A 23239-nucleotide genomic window follows, 5' to 3' on the forward strand; every position below is an offset into this window, starting at 1 on the left:
TAAACTTCCTTTTTCCAATTATATATTACATGTGGACATTACGCTTACTACTAATTAAGGTCATTACTATTCAATGACGTCATCATGTTTAACCACACTAATTAGTAAACGCCTATGTACTATCTAAGTCTAGCAATCGAGCGGAGCTGCGCCGCGGCAAAGCGACTACCTGTTTACAAGTATAGACGTAGATCGGTTGCTCTAGGGGCGCCGATGCAATCACCGGCAGCACGCAGCGAAACTTCGGTTCGGACTGGCGTAGTAGAGCTTTTGCTCTAATACTCTGAGGAGCGCCACACGGCGTGAAACAATATGTGGTTGGTTGCAAACAGCTCCGGCGAGCCACTTTAATCCTTGATTCAAGTTACGTGAAACACCCTGCATAAGAGACTATAGTAGAGCATCCAGCCGTATTCAAGGCGTCTCATTTGCTTTTTAAAACCAAGGAGTACAGAAAATTTTTGTGACCAGGTGAATCGAATGAAAGTGACCATTATTACACTAAATAACCCCAGAACATGCCTATCAGAGTTCCTGCAGCAACGTCATGGGGGACGCCATAACGGAGTCGAGATCGTGGGAAATACAAGTGTGGCGCCCTTCGAGGCGCGTTTTTCGAGGGGAAAAAATTGCTCCTGAAATGCGGTCAACAGACTCTGAACTCCACTCTCTGCGGGCCGGGGTCTCAAATTTACCTCGCTGTGTTTTTGTCTCCCACGAGCAGAAAAGAGGGAGGAGGAAGACGGAGGTCTGCAGAGGAAATAAGTTAGAAGCTGGCCACCAGTGAACTAAATGTTGCTTTTTCAGTTTTTCTTCGCTGTTGCGTTTAATGTTTGTACGCCTGCCTCACGGAAAGCTTACCGAGGTACGCATGTATGACGAACGTAAACGAGTAGCTATTTCTGGCTACAGACCATCACAGGGTGAAGTTTTTCCGGAGCAATAAGGATCAACTCCTAAGTGCCAGCGGGTACTCAAAACCATGCTCTGCAGGCCGCATGTTTGAGACCCCTGAGAGAGGCGATGTGTGAAATGTTGTTTGTACTCGTTTAAGCAAATCAACTCGCAGAAATCATCTAGGTGAGAAACCCTTATGCCGAAAATTTCCTTGTCTCCCCAATTTGCTATAAGACGTGGACAGTTTTTTTTTAACTAATGCGAAAGCGTTATATTGCCCATTAGCAACGAAAAGCGGCGTCGTCGGCGCCCAGGAAAAGTAGTCCACAAAACCACAAATGGCATAATCATCAAAGAGAAAAAAGCTTCTCCCGAAAGCGCGGGGAATCGAACCAAGGACCTCCGCACTGCGAGGCGAGCATGCAACCAATAGCCAACAAATCTCGCTTTTTTTTCTTTTTTTCCGGTTTCGACAGTTTACAATAGGTCACAAACAACATATGTTCTGCACTGCAATCTCAAATATCAGGAGCGGACATGCGTTTTACTCACATGAGAAAATCTGAACGGTTTCAAGGACCGCAGCTATCCCATCAAACTTATATGTTCATCTCCAAAACATAGCTCCTTGTACACTTCAAGCAGTTCAAATACGTTTTCTTTAAAGTAATCCCGGACATACCGCGCATCTTCTTCGCAGTGTCGTACAGCCATCCTGCTTCCGCAAATACTGTGCAGGCCAATAAAGAAGAGTACATCGTATTTATAAAGATCCGGCCCAACGTTCACGAATCGTATCCCATACGGCGGCAGTGGTAAGTCTTTCTTTATCGTCTCTTCGCGGTTTTTGTTTGGCGGTCCTCATGGCAGCGGACTAAACGTGACAATCTATTTCTGCTTTTGAGAAAAGGGGGGTCTTTCTTTTTGCCACACTTGTACCTGAGGCAGGTGGTGTCAAGATTTATGTTTCTTCATGATCAACGCGAACCTTTCCTGCGGACCTTTATTCAAGTGAGGCTTTCTTCGGCCTCGCCAAACTTTGTTATTTCCACTATCGACGGGTTGCGATAAAGTGCAAGTCGATTTTTGAAAGAGCTCATCTTTGCTCTCCGATTTCTGAATGGTCGCTTCAGTTTGGAATACCTTTTCAATGTCATGCATAAAAAACTGCTAAAAGATTTGCTTGACTGTGTCTTCGCCGAGAAATATATCGATCTCTGTATAGTGGAGGCCAAGGAGGAAATGTTTTAAAAAGTGTAAGGAAAATGGTGGTGCCAGCGGGGGGGGAAGACACTTTCTTCAAGTTGCTCACTGGTACGTTGCCGGCTAAAACATGGATAGAGGAGAAGGGATTGTTTTTAACATGGGGTGCTGACTGCTTGTTGTGCCACAAATCGGAGTCATTAGAACACGTCGTTATTGATTGTTGGGATGCGCTGCTCTTTTGGGACGTGCTCCAGCGGACAATAGCCCACAAAACCGCGTTGTTTTTCGGCGAAGAAAGGTGAACCTAGTGTACGCGTTGCCTTACGTTGGTATGCTAATGAGTAGGTGTGCCATCAGAATGGCAACAAAAGTGTCCTGCGTTATTTGATGCACCTGTTTCGTTTCTGGTCATGTGGCTACAGAAACGTGAACCGTATTTCATCAAAAAGGACGCCTTCGTGACGCATGCGAGTGCATTCACTAGGTTTGTGAGAAGATTCGAAAATTTCGAGCGTAGAATCGAATATCCACCCATACTTTTCGGCCAACGAATCAAACAGTGCACGTTGACAATTATACGAGAAGAATCGAATATCGAGTTTTAAAATAATGGGCAACGAAGAGAATTTGACAAATAAAAAGTGTTCACTCCGACTCCGCAAAGTGGTGCGCACTTAACGTGGCGGCGTTCACACATGGCCTCCAAAAGTGGGTGCAGCCTTGATGCCGCTCTCATATACTGAGTTTTCTCTTGGAAGTTTTCCTTCGCGTGTGACGGACGTGTAGCCGCTGGTGTAGATGGCGTTTTCTTACTGCTACAGCATAGCAGCATTAATCACAGCACGGTACGAGAGGGCCGCCGCTACCGCTTCACTCTTTAGCACGGCTATTCGTTGTATGCGTATTGAACACCTAAGCGCATATTTGAAAAAATACGGGATTCCTGTTCCATTCGGTGGCAAAACTCAACTATTCGCATTTGATTCGGTTTTAAAAAGTAGCTCTGGTCTATCTGGCATCGGCTATACTGCTAGCCGACGCCCGACCGATTTAAGCCACACGGCGACTCTGAATGAAAACCGTGGCTTCGCAGAAGCCGTTTAGAACTGACGCCGCTTCGGCAACGTTTTCTCCAGAAACGATCGCAGACACCGATTGGTTATTTGAAAATCACCTCACCCGTCAATACATGACCATCTGCGCGCAAAAAACCTCGCCACGTCACGCTCGCACCAAAAGGAATGGATCACACCAATATGTGCAGATGACAGTGATCGTTCCTCATTACCAGGAACATGCAAAGGGCGTTAATTATCGCAGTAATGCATGCGTGTTCTCCACTTTTGGCCTTTTCTAAACACCGGCACGAGATGGACCACGGGTGCACGTGATCGTGAACGAGCGGGCTCAGACGGAAGGAGGTCGCCCCTTCAGCTTGGATCGCAGCGCCCCCGCATCTCGTTTTCTTGACAGACTGGCATGGACGGGCGCACTCAACGTACAAGTTTGCGTATTTTTTTCCGGCGTACAATAATGCGCAGCGCTCAGTTTCGGATGGTGACCCAGGCGGCGAAGAAGAAGACCACCGACAGCGTCTTGAGAAAAATGAGGAAGCCGAAGAGGTTGTAGCTCATGCTGCTGTTCTCGTATATGATGCAGGTGCCACGCTGGCCGCCGCACAGGCCCTGCCACGTCAGGCAGCTGCGGTCGATGATGGAGCCAAACAAGATGGGCGCCAAGATGGTGCCTGCGTGCCACCCGCCATTCTGCAGTCTCCACCAAGGACAAATGGAAAGAACTTACCGAAGAGCCGCACCGAGACCCACTGCAGACCCAATGCCACCGGCTTGGTCGGCTCCCCGACGGTCCTGCGCGACACGCGACGGTTGGTGCGCGCGGGGGCGCAAAGGGGCGTACGCACCGAATGGTGGCGCTCATGCCGGGGGCGCTGTTGAGGAAGGTGCCGAAGAGCGCCAAGAAGAGGCCCACCGAGAAGGGCACCAGCGCCTTGCACGTCGTCTGGCAGCGCGTCAGCTCGGCCTGCACCGACAGGACGTCCTTCTCGCGCACGTTGGCGATGCAGCTACAGTCGGAATACACCTGCGGCCCAAGGCCCGGATGGAAGGCGAGCTCTCTCAAGGGCTTGACATCGCGCTAAAGAAGCCGCCGCCGCCCCGTACAGAGGCGCACAAATCAATGCGGTGAATGGCAGCCACACCCATTTACCCGCTGGAGCAAAAAACGCACCAACGCCATGCAATGCGAAAGCTCGCTAATTTGAACTCGCTTAAATCGAACTTCTGGTTTATTCGTACTGATGCTTTGTAAAATCTTCACCACTACCGTTCACCTCCACATAATTCGGGTTAATTTTCGACCCACTTCGAGTTCAATTTACCGATAATCGGCTTTATTTTCCTAGATGCAGTGGTTAGGTGATAATTCTCTTATTACCAATAACTGGTAGTTTTCTTTTATCAGCGCGATGGCAGTAAGGCGAGAGGTGACAATACTGTGGTATGTGGCATCTGTAAAGATAATTGCTGTTATCTGCTAAAGGGGTGGTGCTCTACGACTGATGGCAGATCTGCAACGTGCAGAGCTGGTAAGAAGTAGGTGGGCGTATATTCTGTCTGACTATCCAAAGAGCATTGCGGTGCTAGGCCTACTTGCGGTATTGCATTAAATGTCAACGTTCCGCCTCCGCTGCTTTGGTTCGAGGTGGTTCTGGTGAGTACTTGAAGGTTAAGCTACACCCAACACAAATACAGCCAATTCAATTCAAGGATTTTATTTATGTTTCTTTAAAAATACAAAACAGTTGCTGGACCCATAGGCATTGGCTAGTAAAGGGTCCAGTGATGAAATACGATACAAATACAACACAGCAGAGGAGGAATGTAATTAACAAATACAAAATGTATTGTTGACGCACACATCATAGGCAATGCAATAATATTGTGTCACAATTTGATGCAAACATTACAATAGGTTTCAAAAAGGTATTTCTTTAGAACAGTTCTGAAGTTATTGGCTTGCTTGATGTGTACTGGCAAAGAATTCCAGATCAAGGCCCCGTTAAATTCTATGAGCCTTTTCCCGTGCACATTATGAGATGGGGGCAGGTTAAAGTTATGATTAGTTGCAGCTCTTGTATTTCGTAATGGGAGTTTAAACAATGTTATGGGGAGAGGATGTATAGTTTGTGCAATTTTTATTTCGTACAATGCATTGAATGGCAGCACATGGAAAAAGTTATACGAAGATCTACTGGATTGACCACGACTTGAAAATGCAATAATTCGTAATGCACGTTTTTGCAGACGAATTACAGGTTCGAGCTAAGTTGTGAAAGTGGCACCCAAGACTCAATGCAGTAAGAGAGATGACTATGAAAGAAGGAAAAGTAAAGAATGCGTATAATGGGGTATGCAAAACATTCACGAGCTTTAAGTAAAACATGGGAAGCGTAAGCGAGCTTCGAACAAAGGTGTTTAATATGTGATTTCCAGTGCATGTCTGATTCAAATAAAATACCTAAATATTTGTACGAGCCAACTTGTTCTATTTTTTGGCCGCGTAATATGTGCAGTTGCTCAGTATTTATTTCCTTTTTTCTGGAATGAAAAACTGTATACTTAGTCTTACTGAGATTAAGGGTTAATTGATTGGACGTGAACCACATAAATACATTGTCTAGCTCTGCATTTTATCCTGTATTTCATCCAGATTCTCTCCCATAAATACAAGAGCGATATCGTCAGCATACATTAAAGGTTGGGAATACATAAGGATAGGAGGAAGATAATTTGTATGCAGTGAAAATAGCATGGGCCCAAGAACCGATCCTTGTGGGAAGCCAGTTAATACGGTTTGTGAAGTAGATGTATACTTTTCAATTACTGTATGCTGCTTGCGGTCGCTAAGATAGCTTTTGAGTAAGTTCAGGAACTTACCCCTGAATCCATAATGGCTAACTTTGTTGAGTAAAATCTTGTGGTTTACTGTGTCTAAGGCCTTTTTTATATCAATATGTACAACGATAGCAATTTTGTTCACATTGAGAGCTGTATTTAGCATTTGTGTTAGGTTGAGAACCGCAGATGAAGTAGATTTATGAGGTCTGAAACCGTGCTGGTGGGGGCTAAGAACATTGTATTCGGATCTAAATTTGTTTATACGTGTACTGAGTATCTTTTCGAAAACTTTATTGATAACACTGATAATTTATATTGGTCTATAGCTTGATGGATGAGAGCGATCTCCGTCCTTAAATACTGGAACGACCTTTGCTATTTTTAATTCAGCAGGATATATTTCACTTTCAAGGGAATGATTAAATAGACCAAGAAGAGGATCGGCTAATATATCAATATTATCCTTAATTATTTTAACAGGAATTTGATCAAGGCCTGCTGCCTTATTTGTTCTCAACTCTTTAACAACTGTTATTATTTCAACTATCTTTACATCATATATTACAAAACTATTCACAAGTGATTTGATTGAGGGCACAGGATTAGTAACTGGCCCGCGTCTTTTTCCCTTTTTGCCGCACAAACTACGGAAATCAGATGCTACAGTTTAGCATGCCACATTTGTTAAACTACCCGCTATCTTCAAATATAGTTATTGTAAAGAACAGTTTGCGAGAAATTCCTGCAGCCTTGACGAGAGAGGAAACATCGGTGTATTATTGTTTAAATGTATTTTCGGTCCATATACAACAGTTCTGTATGTATATGCTATACGGAGCGTTTCACCTAAGACTTTACACAATTTTAAAAAACAGGCTTTTTGAGTTACAAGAGCGCTTTTTTCAGCATAGCGTAGTCAGCGGTGGAATACATTAGAATACAGCTAAGACGTGCTAATTGGCAGGTTGGTTTACTAACAATGAATAGTTAACTGTTTAACTAGTACTGTTAGGCTCCTTAATTATTAATGGTGGAGAGAGGTTGGTCAGATGGTTCTTGATGATCACAAAGTGAACAAGAGAGGGAAAATGTCAGGGTGCTTGCCAACGTTTCGACAAGAGGACTTGCGGACAAGTGCACTTGCCCAGACGAAGACAAGTTCACTTCTCGAAACGTCGGCAAACATCCTGAGGTTTCCGTCTCTTGTTAACTTTATGATCCTTAATTATTTAGAGGCGTGCAGCACACCGTAAGTAGTATGTTGATCAGTGTTTAGAATTTTGAAAGTGCGGTTACCCTCGTCGCTGTGGCCCAACAAATTTGGCCAATTTCAACGACTTACGTGCACTGGAGAGGTTGCTTTGCCTGCAAGCTTCTCGAAAGCGCATGCATTTTGGCGCGATGTGGCCAAAGTTTGTTGGGCCACAGCGCCGAGGGTAACAGCAAACTCTAAAAACTCTAAACTGAAAACTCTAAAAACTGATATGGATATTACTTACGGCGGGCTACAGGCCTCTCAATAATCAAGGAGCCTGACAGATTGTAGTTCAAATGTTAACTATTCAGTATTAGTTAACCTGCCTGCTAGTTAGCCCGTCTTAGCTGTATCCTGATGTACTACACCGCTTACAGTGCTATGCTGAAAAAAGCGCTATTCTAGCTCAAAAAGCCTCTTTTTGAAAATTGTGTTAAACCCTATAGGTGAATTACCCCGTACGTGTTTTAAAAGTGCTATACAAGGAATGTGTAACCTTTTGATACCTGCGATTGAATCACTATACTGTATACATTTATTTCCTGCTGTACGCCTTTTAAATGGCGGGCTCGGGGTGCATCATGTGATCTGAGATTCACTCTTTACCTGGACTATAACCCACATCTATGATGGGAAGAAGCTACTTGAAGGTAGACTACTAGGACAACCGCCGCAGTAGCTCAGCTGGTACAGCACCGTACGCGAAATGCTGATGACGTGGGTTCGGATCCCACCGGCAACAAGCGATCGTTTTTTCTTCTAGTTTCCAATGAACTGGTTTATGGTTTGGTGGTGGGGGTTGAACATCTCAAAGCGACTGAGGCTTTGAGGGACGCCGTAGTGAAGGGCTTCAGAAATTTCGACCACCTGGAGATCTTTAACGTGCACCGACATCGCAAAGTAGACGGCCCCTCTAGAATTTCACCTCCATCGAAATTCGACTGGCACGGCCTGAATCGAACACGCATCTTTCGGGCTAGCAGCCGAGCGCCATAACCCCTGACACAGCGGCGACCCTTTTTAATCAACTGTCTTTGAGGTACAAAATTATTACACTACTAATTTTCCGTTGATCAACACTCAAATAAAAATAAACATTCCCTTATGCGTACCACAGTCTCACTGACTGATGGCTTCCTTCATATGCATGTCCTAACGAGCCCTTGATTTCTCTTCCTTCCTTTGCTAGATAGCGTAACGAGGGCCTCGGTTCTGGCAGACTTGATGCCATGGATAGCACAAGAGGGTTCTCGCACAGCTGGTGCCCTCAGCGCTCGATCATTTTCCAGATAGCCTTTGCGGTATGACAGGACATTCCACATTCGCCGCTAAGGTTGGCGGTGGCGATAGTGGACACTGCCAAGGTTACAGGCTACACGCAACAAAAATTGGACAGCAGCCACAGCTCAGTTCATAGAGACAGGGTATAGGAAACTTCCAATATATACCATTGTGCAGCCATAACAGGTGTCAGCGCCAATTCCTCCCCATGGAGGCTGGAGGAAGGCCAACGGAGCGTGGTATCGTTGTTATCGCAACGGTATTCAGACGAAAAAAATGCGCCGACGCTGAGGGAGCGATCGAATATTTAGCGCTAACGCACCTAACATAGGCCACCAGTTCGAATCCCTGCCGCGAGCTAGACTCTAACTTAAATAGGAAGTTTGTTCTGCACAATACGCGAAATCGTATGATACCCCCGCCCCGAACGTTCTGCGACAAACGGTTGAGCCGCAGTGTTCATATGAAGATTCGTAAAGACGTGGAATAGGGGGTACATATGTCGCCGGTTCGAATCCCTGTCACGAGATAGGCTCCAAGTTAACTAGTACGTTTATGCTGCACGAAAGGCTGAATCGTATATGACACCATCCGGAACATTCTGCGGCAAACGGTTGGCCCTCAAATTTCACACGAATGTCGGGGCTAAGTGGCCCGACATTGATGCCTGCCCGAGAGGGATATATATACTCGATCGACATAATTATGTTCCTAGTTGTGGTGCTCGGACATCGCGCTGCGCCTGTTATTATTTTATTAAATTATGTAACCACTTCGGTTACCTTGGCAACCACTGGGTTACGATTTGTGTTATAACGCATAATGCGCTGAGACCAGAAACGCGAGTAGAACTTAAAAGGACTATGCAACAAATTAATTTAGATTACTTTAAGCAGACGAGAGATAGGCATTCGATCACTCGTCACCCGAGTGCAAGAAGTTTTGAGCTAGCATCAATAACCGCGAAGATATAGACGATTAAAAATTACGCTCCTCTCTCCCCCCTCAACTCGTACACGCGGAGCACCAGAAAAAATAAAGAAAACAGCTCTGGAACTGGGCCCCGCCCATGAATACGTCATCCGCTGACGTTTATTTTGCAACTTCCGGTTGTCGCTCCTAGCCCCCCAGCAGCAGCGTCGGCGGCGTGGCGGCATCTCTCCGGTCTCTTCTCCTTCCTGGATTGCGGCGCGCGTCGGGTTTCTTTGCTTGTCATCTGTGGTAATTAGCAGTAATAAACCCGGACCTCGAGGTGCGACTGCTCACTTTTACGGCCCGCGATGGGCATCGAGCCCTATGCGTGCGCACGAATAGCCGTGCGAGTGGCTCCGGAACTCCCGACAGGAGGCGGCAGAAGAAAATTGAAACCGTATGCGCGAAGGCAATGCTCTGGCTGGCGCTTGCCCGAAAGGGTCGCGCGGCGGCACGAGCAGACGATTTTCACGGCTACCGGAAGTGTGTCCGTGACGTCGTGGCTGCCGTGGCTCCAGCGAATGAGAGCGTGTGGTGGCCTGGCGACGTCATGGTACAGTGACGTCTTTGTTCCACGATTTTAGTTTCAAAATCGGTCACTACTAGCACACCAATCGGCCCGCGAATTTTGAAGAACACGGTTTTTAAAAGTTCATAATAAATTGCCGGCTCAGTTCTGAAGACTCATACTTGGTGTGAATGCTTGTTAGCATCATTTCTAAGCATTGGAAACATTTACAAGTGACTTTTTATTTGTTGCATAGTCCCTTTAACGGTCTAAAACTTCATCCTTGAGCGCAATTCGGACCGCCGCCGGTCCGAATTCGGCCATCGCTGGAACTTGTCAGGCTGCGTGCATGTGCACGAAAGATTCATTTTTAAACATCAGTTCTCCTCCTGTCTCTAGTAGTTTAAACTGAAACCAGCCGTAGTTTTCTACCCCTGATAGAGCACCGAACGTTAAATGCGGAGGTCGTGGATTCGGATCCCACCGGTGCCATGAGGTCTAGTAAAAAATTATTACACTAATTTCCCGTTGACCAACATCACACACACACAAAGAGAGAAACATTCCCCCGCCTGTTACGATGACTGTTGGTTTCCTTCGTATATATTGGCAGGCATAATCGTTCATTTTCGCGGCATATGGCGACAACAGTCGCCTTGCATGGTTTGTTTGTGAGAGCATGGTTCTGCTTCTACAGCGCGCACTTTGCAGTGTCGATGCCAAAGGCGCTACCCTGCGCAGCAGTCCTGGGGATCCTAGAGCGAACCCGCAGGCGAGGAGAAAACCTGAAGCGTCCCAACGGCGGCTCTCGCACACGCGGTCGGCGATGCTAGCACTCACCACAGTGCCTTGAACGATGTTCTCCCGTCGGCAGCCCGCGAAGCAGGGAGAATAGTACGTGACGTTGTCCGCGCCGCAGACTGGACTGTAGAGTATTTCGCTGCACTTGCAATGAGCGTTGCAGGCTGCGTTGGGGTCGAAGTGATACCCTTTGCTGCAAACAAGGATCCCACGCGCTCCCTCTGAAGAAGCGGACGACGGCGCTGCGCCCGCTGCCGCGACTTTCCAATGTGGTGACACCTGCGGCTCAATTTAGCAACGCTGACATACATTTGCGGAAAGCAGTATTTTTCCGTCTTTGAGGCATGGAAGTGTTTAATAATTCCGCCAGGCACTGAATTCTTGCTTCTGGTCCAAATTTAAAAACTCTCCTTCCAGTGCCCGTCCAACGCTTTTGCCCAGGCTGGGCGCAATTCTTTGTGTCCCGAAATGGCTTAGTCTGATTGAGCAATAAGGGGTGGGGGGAGGGGATTACCCTAGTAAAGGGACATTGGCATCGAGGCCGCGAGAGGTGCGCATTTCAGTCAGTTCACGAGGGCTTACAGCATGACGTTTGCCGTCGTGCAGCCAAGAGCTCAAGAGGTTCTTCGAATTTCACCTATTTTAGCGACGAGTTCACTATAGGTTTTTTTCTCCTCCTCACCATTTCTGCTAATAATGCAGCCGTGCGGAGCTCTGTTTGTGCTTGAGTAAATCTTAAATATACCAACGCAGAGTCAACCTCTTCGAAGAAAGTGAGTATCATTACGACAGAAGCGCCGTATTTCCATTCGGCGACCGTGGAAAGCAGCATTAATTTTGCTTTCCCTTTATTGCGCGAAGCATGCCTCATATTAACTCGTCTGCGATATCTTCGCTGCTAACATCGCTCTAGGTCTCAGTGGTTTTCGTCGGAAGCGCCCTGCAGTCACTGTGTCTTGTTAGGGGAGGCGGCTGCAACAAAGCGCACTACCGTACGAAGTCCGTGCGGTGCAAATGTGACCTATGTTTTGGAAGTGCAGCTTTGTTAAAGTACCTGCCTCAACTTCTGCGAGCGCAACTGCTTGTCGTTCTTTTGCATGCGCAGCTTTTGATAACCGTTAGCAAGCGATGCTGTTTTTGCGCGTGTAATTATGAAAGCAATCTTCTCGTCTGTCGTAAGTACGGCCCTCGTATCGTGTCAGTCGGTCTTAGTGCCAGTCCGAACAAAATGCTAGAACAATATGCTAATATGAGGTTTACCACTCTTTCTAAAAAGCAGTGTTTAAAAATTTTCACTTTCAATTTCGTTTTCTTTCTTCGCCATGAGTCGATCGCTCTTTCTTCAAGAACAGAAGACATCACACGTCGCGAGGTAAGCGCTCTCAAGAATCCGAATAAGCGGCCCAAATGAGCTCGCTGAAAGAGCTCACTTGTTTTACACCATCAGTGCCCCGTTAATGAATACCAGGCAGTACTAAGTCCACGCTGAAGAAGGAAGAGAACTTCCATGGATGCAGTCACACTGGAACATGTTTTCATTTAAAAACGGCTCTAATCCTCTGAGACTGCCCTGCGTACTACGCTTTAAAAAATGTAAATGGTAAATTGTGGACACAATGGCCCATGGCACACACCGTAGTGGAGGGATCCGGGTTATTTTAGACCACCAGGGGTTCATTAGAGTGCGCTGCCATCGCACAACACATAAGCGTATTATGTGCTTCGCCCCCTTTCCTTAAAATCCGGTCAGGATTCGATCCCGCGACCTCAGAATCGGTAGCTGAACGCCAAGGCTACTGAGCCACCACGGCGGATAAAATCCTTATTAAACGGTAGCTGTCTGTTCTTTTTAAATCCCGCAGAAATCGGCGAGCTGCAGAAATATTGCAGTTAGGCTCCGTATTAATGTCTTAAGACTGGGGAGGGGTCTCTGCGACCCTCCATCAGTAATTTGGAGCGGAACAGAAAGGAAAAAGAGGGAAGAATCCCGGGAAAGAAGGTCGCAGAGACATCATAAATTTAAGGCGCCGATGCGGGAGAATTCAGCCTATCTGTGATGAAAGGAATAAAACTCCTAACAATAAGACGATAACAAATGAGTTTAACGAAGTTGAAAAATTATCTCATTCTCTCAATCCTTTCACTACCGTGGCTGTATAAAAAAGTGGGCGGTCGTTAGTGTTAGAATTACTCCTTCACAATTCACTCTAAAAAGACATCGCTAGCCCAACTTTTGCTCGAACTTCAATCAGGCGCAGGGACAGGCACGTAGCCAGGGGGGGGGGGGGGGGGGGGAGGGGGGGTGCATAGGCTACCCCCTCCACCCATCAGTCCCCGCACTTAGCCCTTATAGTAATGTGGAGTGGAGCAGAAAAGTAAAGAGCAAGAAATCCGGGAAAGAGGGTCGCAGAGACATAAGAAATTTGAGGCGCCGATGCGGGAGAATTCAGCCTCTCTGTGACAAAAGGAATAAACTCACAATAACAAGACGAAAACAAATGAGTGTAATGAAGTTTAGCATACCTCCTTCCCTCACTCATTCCACGCCACTACCACGCTGATGCACCGCACACTTATTCCTCGACGCTCACACGCTCGCTCTTCGATGCCTCTGTCGTGACGCAGACGCTACGTGGAATATAAACCTTAAGCTCGCTTGGACACTCGCTGTGGTCGAAGCCGGAGGCAGTCCGAAACGGCAAGGCGCCGACCACCGCAGAGGGCATCGAATTATAGGGTTTTCGCTGCACTGCTCACCGAAGTGGTGGACACCGCACTACCTAGAAATCGCAGTGTCTTAGGGGTTGCCTCCTTGGCAGTGCTGAAGAGAAAGCGATAGCACTTTGAGGTACAGAAACAAGTCTATAGATTGCCCGGAAACGGGCAATGAGTTTTTTTTTCGGCAACTGCCCAGCGCTTGTGACAGTGCTGCTTGAGTAGGGTGCTTCTGTTTTCTCTTTATTGTGTACCTAAGTAACCCACAAACTTAAGACAGGCGGCGGAATAGACTGGCCACAAGCTTGGCGGGGGTATTGTGGTCTTCAGAGGACAAAGCCCCTCCTGTTACCTAGCGGGAAGATCTTACTGAGCGGAGTGGTGAGCACCAGCCATTCAATGACCGCTGAGCAGAGGGGTGCTTTTGCCAATAAGAAAAAAATTAGGGCTGATGAATTTGATCAATACGGAGGAATTGAGATAGCAGGCTTCTTTCACTCGGCAATAAATTGCAGCTCTGATCCTCCTTCTAATTCTGAGTTCATTGTCTTTCACTCCCCGATATATTCGTTTTCTAGTTATCTTTCAATTTCGGCGACTCAACCGAGCAAAATGCGCCACACTCATAGATCGTGGCGAGTCCTCATAACGCTAACAGCGCAGTGGGGCAGCGGTTAAGCGATGTGCAACTGAACTGGCAGGTGGATGTTTCAAACTCAGTCACCGGTAGAACTTGAGACAAAGGTTGCTCCTGCCGGTCAAAGCTCGAAGCAGTAGCTCCCGCAGGCTTCATTTTTGCACATTCGGGGAGCGGTATATTTTGCACGTAGACCTGTTGCAGTCAGGGTCATTTTCTTCTTAGTCATTTTCATATTTGCTGAGTTATTCTTCGTGCAGCGTCTCCATCTTCTCCCCTACAGATGTAGAGGGCAGAGGGGCAAGAGGTCAGGGGGGACGGTTGACAGCTGAAGAGAGGCATATCTCCCTAAACACCACTCAGCAGGCGGAGGCTTCACACCGACGCCGAAGCCACCGAACAGTTTCCGCCTTCATGACGCTCCTAATGCTATCGCTTAGAGACAGGCTACTCGGACATTAAACCATGTGAGTGTGCTTCCAGGTGTGCAGCGATCCAAAGCAGGCCGGGTGGTAGAGGTGCGAACACCCGACACGCGATAGCTAATCTCGCTTCGAAGTCCAGGAGACCAGATATTACCACCACACTGACCACCGTCCTTCGCTGATCTGCCTTTGGGCACCGATTCGGTTCTCCTATGTTTCGGGAAGGACCGGGAGGGAAGTTGACAGAACATATGTGGGCGACAGGGAGTTTGCGCCAGTAAGCACGGTTGGTCGTGTCGTGGATTTAGGAGAGATTGAACGATTTACATGGAATTTATCGAAGTAGCACGAGTGTTGAAGTTAAGGCAGCAAGTTTTCAAGCGAGGCCAAAGAGACGCTTTGAATGTAAACTAATTTTGTATATGGCATAATCAACACTTGTAAGAAAACGCTTTGCAGTGCATCACCCGCGGAAGACCTCAGTCGCAAATCACGCCATCACGCTCTATGCTGTTCGCTTTAATATGAGCGAAATTGTTGTGGGAGAGGAAATAACATTCTCACAATCAAATTCATATCGTGGCTTCTGCAGCCGACAGTATCGAACTGTGGAAAATCTCTGCTCTGCAACAGATTTGAAGATGAGGCGACAACGGCTACGGAAGTGAACTTCGCCGAGCAACTGAACTGGCATGAAACAGTTGTAACAAGAAAATTCAAACAGCGCTAGACAACAGGATTTCCTTGTTACCATGGAACACCAACTCGCCCAGTCTTCCGTCCTTCTACGAGACAGTTGCGCTGGCGGCGAAGAGAAGACGAGCGAACACCGGGAAAGAAGAAGATGCAATCGGGAGAAACAGGTGGAGACTGAAGGACAGAAAGATCAGCAGTACCGAGAGTTAAAGACTGAGCATCAAGGATATTATTCTTGTAAACCAGCGCAACGACTCAAAACCGAGAAAAGAAGGGACAAAACACAGCGCTGAACTAATAACAGAATGGTTTTACTCAGGACACCAGTGCTTAAGTACACGCTGCTATCTCAGAAAAACAGAAAAACACAGAAAAAAACATCAAGTTCAACAGGCTAATCATTCTGAGCGTGCGAAAGCTTTGCCGATGCACGTAATCTAGGACATCAAGTATTCGTGCTCTTTCTTCTAAATAGCAACAGAAGGGGTGCTTGTGCATTCCGTACCTAGCCTGATAATCTCTGATGCCTCAATTACCTCTCTAGTGAGCTGGTCTTTACTTTTTGCTCTGTTTACTCTTTTTGCAGAGATTATGAGGTCTGGTACGGATTGTATAAGCACCCTTTCTGCCGCTATCTCTAAGAAAGAGCAGGAATACTTGATGTCCTAGATTACGTGCATCGGCAAAGCTTTCGCACGCTCAGAATGATTGGCCTGTGGAACTTGATGTTTTCTCTGTATTTTTCTGTTTTTCTGCGATACAGGCATTTACTTAAGCATTGGTGTCCTGAATAAAACCATTATGTTGTTAGTTCAGCGCTGTGTTCTGTCCCTTCCTTGTTTGGCTTCGAGCCGTTGCGCTGGTGCACAAGAACCATGTCTGACCAACCCGCCCAGCAGTTCACGTTGTAAAGGATATGACGGCCTTACTGGACGGAGACGGCACTGGTCCCCTACAAGCACCGCAGCTTCGAGGGGACAACCGCGCAGCGAGGAGAAGGCTGCTTACAGTGGAAAATCAAGTTGATCGCGGGGTAGACTTCAGTCACAGGATTTCGTAGCGGAGTTGAAAGTCTGGCCAACTTGTATTTTGGACGATGTGGCATGTCAGAATAGGCTCTAAACTTCCCGCGAAAATTTGAAAACACTGGATTGCCTAACTTTGCATGGCGGATAAACTTAGGCTTGGACGCAAGCAGCGATAACATAGTGAGCGAATACTGTTGCTCTCTGGTTCCATTGTTTCATTCAAACGAGTGCAAAAGGGGAGGTACCTTGGGTCAAAAATGGAGTAAATATCCTTATTAGAGAACTGGAATGCTCAGCACTCTGAAAACACGACGTGAATGGCAATGCGGCAAAAACTGAAGTGGAGACGCACAGGTTGCGTGCACCAAGCACAATTAGCCCCCCCCCCCCCCCCCCTCCCCGAAAAAAATGCTGGCTACGTGCCTGCACAGGGCCTAACTCGACTGTACAGTACGGCAGTGACTTTATTGCGGTGGGAGCATGACCGAGTGTACTGATGGTCACACAATGCGCACACGTCACTTGCGGAGCAGCGCGCGAAATACCAACAGCCTAGCTTGCATTCGTGCTGAACAAAACGGGAGCCGACCCACCTGCGGTGCAATTAAAGGGCTGGCACAGGATACCTTCGCAGAGGTCAGCACTCAGCGCTGAAGTGGCGTACATGCTCAGTTTACTCACGTGAAGGACATCCCCGCAAAGGATGAATTCGGACAGTGGAAAAGCACGAAGCCCATCACGAGCCAGGTGAACATGCTGGCGAAGACAGACATGCGAATGATGTTGGCGCAGGTCAGGTCAAGCTTGTCAATGAGGTAGCCCCCCAGGAGGGTCCCACCACAGGCGCTCGGAATGGCGATCATTCCTGCGTGCCCAACCGCGCTCTGGGGCTACTTCCTTCTCACGATACTGTCGCCGCGCAAAAATATGCGTCGTGGCCCATAAAAGAGAAGGCCACCATCGCGAAACGAGGTACGGCTGGTGTCGACCTCTCCTCTCACTGTGCGAAGAGGCAGGGCACCTCCCCGTACCTCATCGCATGAAGAATTTGCCATGGTGCACTGGCGTTCTACTTCGCACCGGTTGCACGTAGGCTAGAGTTGTGCCAAAGAAAATTGACACGCGATCATAGAGCGTGATGCGGCATTTCTGTGTCAGCGTAACGGTTTCTTGTTTCGTCATTTAAAATTCGCTTTAAGGTGGCCCTGCAACACCTTTTAAGCACAGTATGCGTACAAACTCGCTCATTCGCTAGATAGCATCGTAATAAACATATGAGCCAAATAAAAATCAGCAGAGAGCCCACAGTCGCGCTAGAAAGTTGTCGAGCCTTTTCTGGCGATTTTTCAAACTTGGTCGCTCCTCCACGTTACGCGTGCACATATCTAGGTATAGAAATGACGCTTGGTCAGGTCCTTTCAGGCGTCGACACATGCCGTGACCGCGGCCAGTCAGCTCCGTCGTCTGTCCCGGGGAATTCCTGCGCGCCCGCCGGAATCCCGGCGGGGTAGGTGGGTCCAGCGCAGGGGCGCCAAGACACTGATGTTCAAATTTTAACTGCCACATAACTGCGCGTCTAGCAAATGCATTAAAAAATGCTTGGTGTATAGGATATTCGTGAAGAGGCGTCGGTTAACATCGCAGGCGTACCAGCTAAATTGTGTTGCAGGGTACCTTTAATATTCGGCTTTTAATTCCGTCTTTCCATTCTTTCGCCGCTTAACAAGGCACTATTTCCGAGGTCGATCAACTAACATCGAAATTCCCATAGGGCACCAGCATGACGACAGAGGGAGGCACGATTTTCGTGGCGCCAGCTGGTAGTGGAAGTGAATTAACAAATAAAGAAAAAAAAAGCTTTGACATCGTGACGACGTTTCTGGCAGGCATTTTGCGCTTTTTTTCCCCCTATTTATAAACGACATAGGACAAGGTCAGGGGCGATGAAGATGCAACGGTGCTTGCGCGAGTCTGCAGGTAAACGCCACCGTTACTCTCAAAGCGACTCAACAGAAGTTTTCACTGCTAAGTCGACTTAAAGTAGCGGCTGTGAACTGTGCTCTCAGCCGACTCATTAGAGCACCGTTCTACCTCTGTTGCCCTTGACCTCGTCTTTCGTCTTGTGCGTCATGTAAAGGCAGAATGCGGTTATTTTCTGGAAGCAATTTCTTAAATGAGAAGGGCCCAAAAGTGAATGCCACAGCCCGAGAAAAGTGAATCGCATTGATTGAGCGATTTCACCAGAGACACAAATGAGTGCTCAAATGGAAGTTGTCTTACATCCAAAGCCATATTTTATTTACTGACGTCTACACCATGAGGCACGCCACGAAATTAAAAGAAATAAAATCTTGAACGGTAGGAAGGTTACCCCTCATTCAGGTGCCGTGGTGTCTTCAAACGTATACCCTGGAGATAGTAAAACGATCTTTACGCGGCGTATGCAAACGAAACGTGGGGAGATTGTAAAAGTGTCACACTCGGAAATGTACCATCAACGCCATAAGAAACGCGAGCAAGATAATGCGAGCGCGAGAACGCTGACACAGCTTAGTTTCGAGCTGTGGTGCTCGCGCATCCCGCCGCCGCCTGTTATTATTTTGTTCCCTTGGGTAACCACCGCGGTTACCATGGTAACCACTGGGTTACGATTTGTTTTATAACGCATAATGCTGAGATCAGAAACGCGAGAAATAGAGCTTAACGCTCTAATAGGATAGAGGCCACCATCTTGGATCCATCCGTGGCATCAGCCTGATTCGGAGGCTCGAAACGCGACCAGTTGAGCTGACGCTCGCAAATATTTCCGCGTGTACCTTGTTTCATACAGGCGCTGCTCATGCGCTCAGCGGGCTGGCGAGTCAACAAGGCCGAGACAGGGAGCTAAAAACAAGCTACAACATTAGAACTACAAAAAATTTCACGCATTCTTTTTTATAAGAAAGAAAAAACAATTATATTTACTTATGCAAGCGATGTTTTTTTTTAATTTAATATAGTTTTCAGCGCCACTCCAGTTAACTATAATTTCGCCTCCATTCCCATGGATCCTTCCAGTCGCGCTTTCACAGTTGATGTCGCTGGCAATAGCTTCTGGCACGCCTTTGGCCCCTTCTTGCGCGACCATTTGATGGACCTTGCCCTGCGCCTCCTCTATTTTTACAAAATAAAAAATGTAAAATAAAAATGTAAAAATAGAGGAGGCGCTGCCTTGCCATTTCTGCGCGCCTCCTTCTCTTCCGTTCCTTCTCGCGCTCCTTCGCTCGCTCTGACGACTAGAGCGCTAGTTCCTCGTGATCTCACTAGGCGCTATTGCAGCGGATTTATTCATTTATATTTAGAGATGCTAAAGATAATGCGAATTTCAATGAGATGTGGATAAGTGCGAAATGCTGATGCCACGAGTGTTTAGTAACTCTAGGCAGGGATGTAGGGTAGGCGTGATGCGTGATGCGCGATCATCTGTCACGCTCATCTATCAATGGCAGGCGTCCAGCGTGACCATATAGTTTCTTACTGCACACTACAGGAAAAGCTGTTGGCTTTTCGCTTCATCCACCATGGTCGCCCGAGGCATGCCGGGAAGACAGCACACCGGATTGAAATCTAGTGGCTTGTTTACTGTGCTACGGATTGCATTTTTTTTGGTTGTTCAGTTTCGCTTTCACCATTGTAGTTTTTACACATGTTTTGTGCGCTTTGTGGTTGTGTAGTGCAACTACTCACGCAGTTCATTTGAGATCCGAAGCGTCCGAAAGCGCTTGACTTGAAGTGAGCTGCGCACAGTGTCTGGTGCCTGTTAGGCCTAAAGTCCGTTTACCCCCTCAATGGGAGCATTTACGCAGCAAACTGGGTTTTCCTCTACGGGAACCTGTGCTACCTGTACATTGAAATGTGAAAGAAGGGAACAAAGTTTCTTGTGAACTGGGGACTATACGCAGACCGTTTCTGCGTCCACACTGAACATTTCTCGCAGGAGGCTCGGAGAGAATTTAAAAGCGCAAAGTACTTCGACAAGCGCAACTTGTGTTACGCGTACTAGCCGAGGATTGCGTTCAGTTCATTTCGAAGACTGCCGGTGGCCGCGCATTGCATGCAGGAACGACTTCCACTTCACGAATTAATTCACGGAAATACCCGCATGTTTCACTTGTCAGCATGAACACGGCTGTAACTTTCTTCTGGTAGGAGAGGTTTCGCTTCCTAATTCATGTTTTTTCTTTGCAAAATCTGTAAGCGCTGCCCAAGGACATGCCGAGAGCCGGCACTTAGTGCGCGCAAACTAGTTTGTCATAGAAAAGTGGGGGCTCGGGCAAGTTCATCACGGCGCGAACGTAGCCTATGCACGGACACAGCTAGGGCGCGTCCCGCAATAGCAGACTACAGCAATGAAACGTTTCTGTTTTCACAATGCAAAAAAGTTAGCTTCTAAAAAGTGTTATTTTAAGCGGTAACAATTTTTTTGAAAAAATATTTGCTTTTGCTCCGAAAAACGTGTCTGTTAAGCGCAAAAAAATTATTCTCCATGGTTAGCTATATTTGACGGCATGAAGAGAAAGCCCTGTCTCGCCATGACCAAATTCGGTGATCGTTTACACCTATATGCTTTTCTGCTCATGTATCGCAAAGTACAGCAAACATATTTAATTATAGCATATATTTATTATAATACAACGCTTTCTTGCAACATATATTTTGAGAAAATTTGTATTTTTGCAGTCGAAGGTATGTTTTTGGGCCAAGCCAAGTGCGCTATGCTGTCTTTCCGACATTTCCACGGTGGAGCAAGTGCTCTTAAAGAAACTCGCGCAGACGGTGGCGCCAGCTTTCGCTCTAGGCAATATTTAGGAACCTTATTAGCGTGACAAGCGCAGGGCCGGGGGGGGGGGGGGGGAGGTGTAGAGGGTCATGAGGTGTGTGGGGGACGGCGCTAAGGCGACACGATTTAGAGGAATGGCACCCATACCGCTGTCGCGGGAAAATTACGCAAAAAAAAAAAATTCATGGCGAGCCTGACCTCTGAGTGCACGTCTAGGTAACGAGATTGCGCATGGTTTGGCCGTGCTCGAAATGCTCCATCATTCATTCGTACGCACTTGATCTCATAATTTGGAGCAGTTGGATGAAAGCTGCAGCCCACTGCAGCAAACCGTGCGCGAATTATCGGGTGTGTTCGCGCGTTACAGCGGCCTGTAATTGGTTGGCGCTTCAGCTATGACGAGGGACGAGTCGCCCGCTGGCACCTGTTCAGGAAATTCTTTGGCAGGTGGAGGAAGACTTACTTTTGTGGAGGCCAAGGTATCGTTTACAATTTCAATTATTTTGTTTCCTTCTTTTTTCAGAGGAGCGGACATGACAAAAAGCCGTGACAACGTCTTGACGCGGGTCCTACCCTCTTACAAATTGGAATTCATGCACATACGGCTATGGCACAAATTTTTCACAGGTAAAAAAAAAGAACACACAAGTATTACCTACCTTTTAAGCAGTTATTGAGGGCACAACAGGTATCGAAAATTAATGTGAGTGGACATGAATAAACAGTTGCCATCGAAAACAAATTACGCGGGAACAACTAAAACATACAACACACTTCCCATAGGTAGAGACGACAAAAATAACTTAATCTTAGAATTCCGATTACAAAAAGATAAAACGACTCTTGATCCAACCGATTTAAAACGGAGGGGAGGGTGTATGATAATGCTTCCATGCAATAGTTTGCTCGTGGCGTGGGCACATTCCCCGTTTCACCATGACGGGTATCGCGACAAGATTCGTTTTTTTTTTCCAGGTTTGCGATTTTCATTAAGATGTTATCGCTGCTTTTAACAGAGGACTTGAACCATATCAGCAACCTGTAACAATACATTTTGAAATGGGAGCAATATCATATCGCTAAAAGTGATCATGGGAACGATAATGACAAGGAACATTTCCTATACATCTCAAGGCTTTATTCGGGAGTAAGTTTAGACAAGTTTGTGACACCGGTTGGGCCCCAATCGAGGTCACAATATAGGCGTAAAGACAATACCAGGGAATTGTAGAGCATGATTTTAAAATTTTCGGGAAGTATGCTTTTTAAACTGCATAACACCTCTACAGCAGAGGCTATTTTAGAAGAAAGATGCGCTATGTGACATTCTATGTTAAACACATCGAAAAGATGACACCAAGGATCTTTACAGAATGAACTAGATCTAATATATTTGTGCCTAACCGTTTATTAAGTGGCTCAGAAATGCGTTTTTTTTCGGCCTTTATTTTATTTGTATTTATCCTAAGATTATTTACGTCAACCCATGTCTCATTGTCGTCCAACACTTTATTTGCACAAAGTTCGATGTCACTTTCGCAACTACCCGTAATGAAAACAGATGCATCATCCGCATAGGGTACAAATTGTGCGTTCTTTGTGCAGCGGGTTATGTCGTTCATATAAAAGGAAAATAACAGCGGCCCTAGAAAGCTCCCCTGCGGCACCGCGGAGTTAATAGGTAGTGTAGAAGATTTCACATTGTTTAGTTCTGCATACTGCGTCCTATACTGTAAATATGACTTCAGCAAGGCATGCGCATTCCCACAGAAACCGTATATGTGAAGCTGGGAAAGGAGAATTTTGTGATTGGCTGAGTCAAATGTCTTTGAAAAGTATATGTATATACCTATAACCTACGTCTTCTTCATAAAAGATTCGATCATTATTTCTTTCTGAGTTAGTAGACCTGTTTCAGTGGACCTATGTCGTTTGAAACGGTGCTGAATGTCATGTAGAAATATATTTTGGTGTAGGTATGATGCCATCCTTGTATGTATTAATTTCTGAATGCATTTTGAGAATACAAGCGAAATTTAAATAGGGCGGTAATTATGACGGATATTTATTTGGCCTTGTTTA

General features: G+C 46.7%; 1 protein-coding gene across 1 annotated transcript in view; it reads right to left on the reverse strand.

The window, feature by feature from the left end:
* Positions 1–3629: 3629 nt before the first annotated feature.
* LOC144132115 (solute carrier organic anion transporter family member 4A1-like) overlaps positions 3630–23239 on the reverse strand; it is a 28390-nt gene continuing 8780 nt past the window's right edge. Inside the window, exons 5-9 of the mRNA XM_077664478.1 lie at positions 17020–17203; positions 10877–11030; positions 4025–4203; positions 3907–3971; positions 3630–3850 (exon numbers count right to left, since the gene is read on the reverse strand). Coding sequence (XP_077520604.1) covers positions 3648–3850; positions 3907–3971; positions 4025–4203; positions 10877–11030; positions 17020–17203 — 785 coding nt within the window. The 3' untranslated portion in view covers positions 3630–3647. The remainder of the gene's footprint in view (positions 3851–3906; positions 3972–4024; positions 4204–10876; positions 11031–17019; positions 17204–23239) is intronic.

The sequence above is a fragment of the Amblyomma americanum genome, chromosome 1 (genome assembly GCF_052857255.1).
Source record: "Amblyomma americanum isolate KBUSLIRL-KWMA chromosome 1, ASM5285725v1, whole genome shotgun sequence".
In the NCBI taxonomy this organism is placed as follows: Eukaryota; Metazoa; Arthropoda; class Arachnida; order Ixodida; family Ixodidae; genus Amblyomma; species Amblyomma americanum.